The following is a 3,641-nucleotide window of genomic DNA, read 5'->3' as shown; positions in this document are numbered from 1 at the left end:
AGAGACAGGGACAAAGAGAGTTTTAAGCCTCGCTTAAAATTAAAGTAACATTGGTGCAACCAGGCGAAAGTAAAAGTTCAAGATTAAAAATTTCAGAGATCGAGACAATCCAATTTCACAAAATAAATCTCCACAATTCCCTTTAATTAATTTATGTAACTTTCGTTACAAAAAAAAGTTGCATAGAATGCGGATCGCTGTATCGATTCTTAACTTTTTATAACTTTTTTTTTGTATTATTTATGTTTAGTAAAAATAGAGATGAACATGTGATACAAGATCGCACGTACGTAGACAGACGAATCTGTCAAAAATAGATTCAATCTACTACCTACTTTGTTGATAGAGAAACTTATACAGATTTGATAGGATTTGGCAATATATTTACAATCATGTTATTGGCAGAATGCTAATAACAAAGTTTGTAAATAAAATATGATTGATTTTAAAAATCACGCAGACTTTGATACTTCATTAAATACAAGCAAAATTTAACATATTAATTGCTTGAATTGACGCCATCAGTTTGCTAATTATAACAATTTTGCTGTCAATCTGGAAAATTAAACAGTTTACTTATTAAAAATTATTCAAATTAGCACTTAAAAGTAAAGTAAATTTAACTTTTTTTAATAAGTAATAATGAATTTTTCTTTCTCATCTTTTTTAATGATTTTGTAAGAATACGTATATTTGCAAGCCAAGTATATGTTTGTATGCGTTATTCACGTTATGTTTATTGCGAAAGCATCGTTTATTGTGAAACTTTCGCATAAAGTTTTCGCCATAGTTTTCTTATTTCTAACAATTGCATGAACAGCTGGGCATATACCGGTATGTTCTTCGAAGTTGCACTATTTTTGATCTGCACTTGAATAAATATTGCTATTAGATATTGAAAAAAAAGATGATAGATGAAGATTACTGTGCTAATGAAAATCAATCTCCGATTTGTCTTTGTCACTTATTTTTTTCAAAGTTTATTCGAAAAAAGAAAAAGGCCTATTTTAGAAATTATTTCGCACTGATCGCCTTTTATTAATTCTAGGACACCCTGTATGTTATAACTTAAAAGAGAGAGACAAATAGACGGGAGGGAGAGAAGGGAAACAGCGAAAGTGCAACCAAAACGAAGAGAAGAGAGGCTCGCGGTTCTCGTACGTGCGATGTGCGACAGTTTGCGGCAGCCATCAGCGGTTATGGACTGATCATCGGTCGCTCTCGCGGTATTGCGGGTAGCGCTCCGTTTCTTTTTTCGTTCTCCCTTATTTTAAGTTGCATCCAGGAGTATTTTGCTCCGTCGGAGCAAAACCCAAGTTTTCGTGCACACCGGGATCCGCGACGCGATATGGCCGCGTTTGATCTTCCATGCTCTTCGCCGTTTGTATTGGCGGTCACGTTATTCGTCGCAACGCTAACCTCGTCTATCAACGCCGCAATAGCTGGCACGTCCTTGGAACCGTCGATACCCGATTCTCTTGGTTTTCTGACCGAACCACTGTCGTCGACGGTCGAGCCTCCCAATGCAACGGGTGACAAGAAAGCATTGGTGGTAAGTGCACTGTTGCGCACTGCGCAGTTGCGTACTATGCGACGCACATTTTCCGTTTGAACATGAGAGAATTGCGCCAAATTTGTAGTCTAGATGTCTCATCTTTTCTCTTTTACTTTCTGTATAATTTGTATGTTCTGCGATCCTATTTTACTTCGAATTTGAATCAAAATTTAAAATATGAAGAGTGTAGCTATAAAAAACAGAATTTTTGCTGTATGAAAAGTATAATTACGATGTGAATATTTTTATTTAAAAAGATATTTATAATTTATTAATTTTATTTTTTGCTGTCACAATACTTTAACTTAAAAAATAATAAAAATCTAAATTTTGTTGTATAATATTTTAATTTAAGATGATTTATGAAAAATTTCATTACAATATAGGATATGTTTCTAAATAGATTGAAATTTTTGACTATATTTTTAGTTATAAATCCCTCTAAATATTCTTTTTATTTTTTTGTTTTGTATATTTCTGATTTATTTTGTTTTTTTCTTAGTATTTAGTTCTATAAATTCTACAGATTTGATTTCTTCTTATATTCTATTTGTTTTTTATTTTTGTCTTATACTTTCCTATATTTCTTATTTATTTAGAATTTATTTAATTATATTATTTTTTCTCTTTTTTGAATTTTGGAAATCATGTTTCATTTTTTTTATATTTCTTACGTTTATTAATTTTGTGTATCTATAAATATGAAGTATTACTTCTTATCATCTTTATGAATGGTTTATATACAATAAACTTTTTGCATTTAGAGATACATTTTTTTATTATTTAATATAAAATTTAATATAATTTAATATAATTTAATTTTATAGGGAAATAAAATAGTTTTTTTTTTTAAAGCAATAAAATATTTTTTAAGCAGTATTCTAGTGTAGCAGAAGGAGGGCCTATAATAACGCTTCAACGTGGAAGCACTACAACAGAATCCAACAAACTTGACGAAGCTACAGCAAGAGAGAGTGCGCCTAAGAGACATGCTACTCCTTCCGTGGTTGCAAGAAAAGGAGTTGATAAAAAAATAAAACCGAGGAAGGGAGTTACAGAAATTCCAGAGATAATATCTACGAAAGATATAGATCAGAATATAGATCCAGAGAAGAAAAATGTATTATTTAATCAGACCACTTTTGAAAATATGAAATTACCTATAATGAAAAGTAGTCCTGCGATAGAAACAGCTCATATCAAATCTGAAACTTCCAATATTAGTCTCCCGAAATTAAATACCACTCCACGCTCTTATAATAGCTTAAATCACCGTATAAACTCCAATTACTCTAATATAAGTATACCAGCAAATGGAACTGCAGCTCATCTAGACATAAATAATACAACGAAAACATCTTTGCATGTTGAAAAGCATATACCGAAGCCTAAACCAACGGTAACGACTGTTGATGGACCAGAAATTAATGAATCTATACCACTCCTACGAACAAAAAATCCTCCATTAGGCATGCCAAGAAAAATCGATTACATTGTGCCAGTCATTATAACAATTGTCGCTTTACCGATATTGGGTGCTGCGATTTTCGTATTATATAGGCGCGGTCGAGATTGCTGGGATAAGAGGCACTATCGAAGAATGGATTTTTTGATCGACGGAATGTACAATGACTGATACTCGTATGAGAAGAAGTTTGTTCCATGAGATTAAATACACGTTATGCAAGAAGCAATCAATTTCCGCGTTCTTCCATTTGCAAATTTTGTATACGTTCTTTAAAATAGCTAATTAACGATCCGCATTGATTTCTTCTTCCATAACGATATAAATGTCCAAATGACAACGATACCTACGATATCATTAGAATATATCAAAGATTTTGACACTTTTATAAACGTATTGAACGATATATTATGTTAATTGTAATATCATAATAATCTAGGCTCACTATATATTGATATCTAAATTTGCTATACAATTTTTTTATTGTATTATTGCCTTAATATTATAGACATGTTATAAGGTTTAAGATATTATATTGAAAAAGAAATTGTTGATGGTATTATAATGTTTTTATAAATATTTCATTGCAGCTTCTAAATTTAACATAATTTTCTAAAGTAT

The 3,641-nt window shown here is 31.1% G+C and overlaps 2 protein-coding genes across 2 annotated transcripts in view; one reads left to right on the top strand and one right to left on the bottom strand.

Moving 5' to 3' along the window:
- Positions 1-475, bottom strand: part of LOC105627388 (probable phosphorylase b kinase regulatory subunit alpha) — an 8,787-nt gene extending 8,312 nt beyond the window's left edge. Inside the window, exons 1-2 of the mRNA XM_012208669.1 lie at positions 471-475; positions 336-351 (exon numbers count right to left, since the gene is read on the bottom strand). Coding sequence (XP_012064059.1) covers positions 336-351; positions 471-475 — 21 coding nt within the window. The remainder of the gene's footprint in view (positions 1-335; positions 352-470) is intronic.
- Positions 476-1,348: 873 nt separating this feature from the next.
- LOC105627297 lies at positions 1,349-3,479 on the top strand. The gene is made up of 2 exons (XM_012208584.1): positions 1,349-1,552; positions 2,430-3,479. Exons 1-2 carry the CDS (start codon positions 1,349-1,351, stop codon positions 3,189-3,191), a joined length of 966 nt encoding a protein of 321 aa, XP_012063974.1. The 3' UTR covers positions 3,192-3,479.
- The last annotated feature ends 162 nt before the right edge of the window (positions 3,480-3,641 follow it).

The sequence above is a fragment of the Atta cephalotes genome (assembly GCF_000143395.1).
Source record: "Atta cephalotes unplaced genomic scaffold scaffold00008, whole genome shotgun sequence".
Classification (NCBI taxonomy): Eukaryota; Metazoa; Arthropoda; class Insecta; order Hymenoptera; family Formicidae; genus Atta; species Atta cephalotes.
This window is presented reverse-complemented; position numbering and strand designations above follow the sequence as displayed.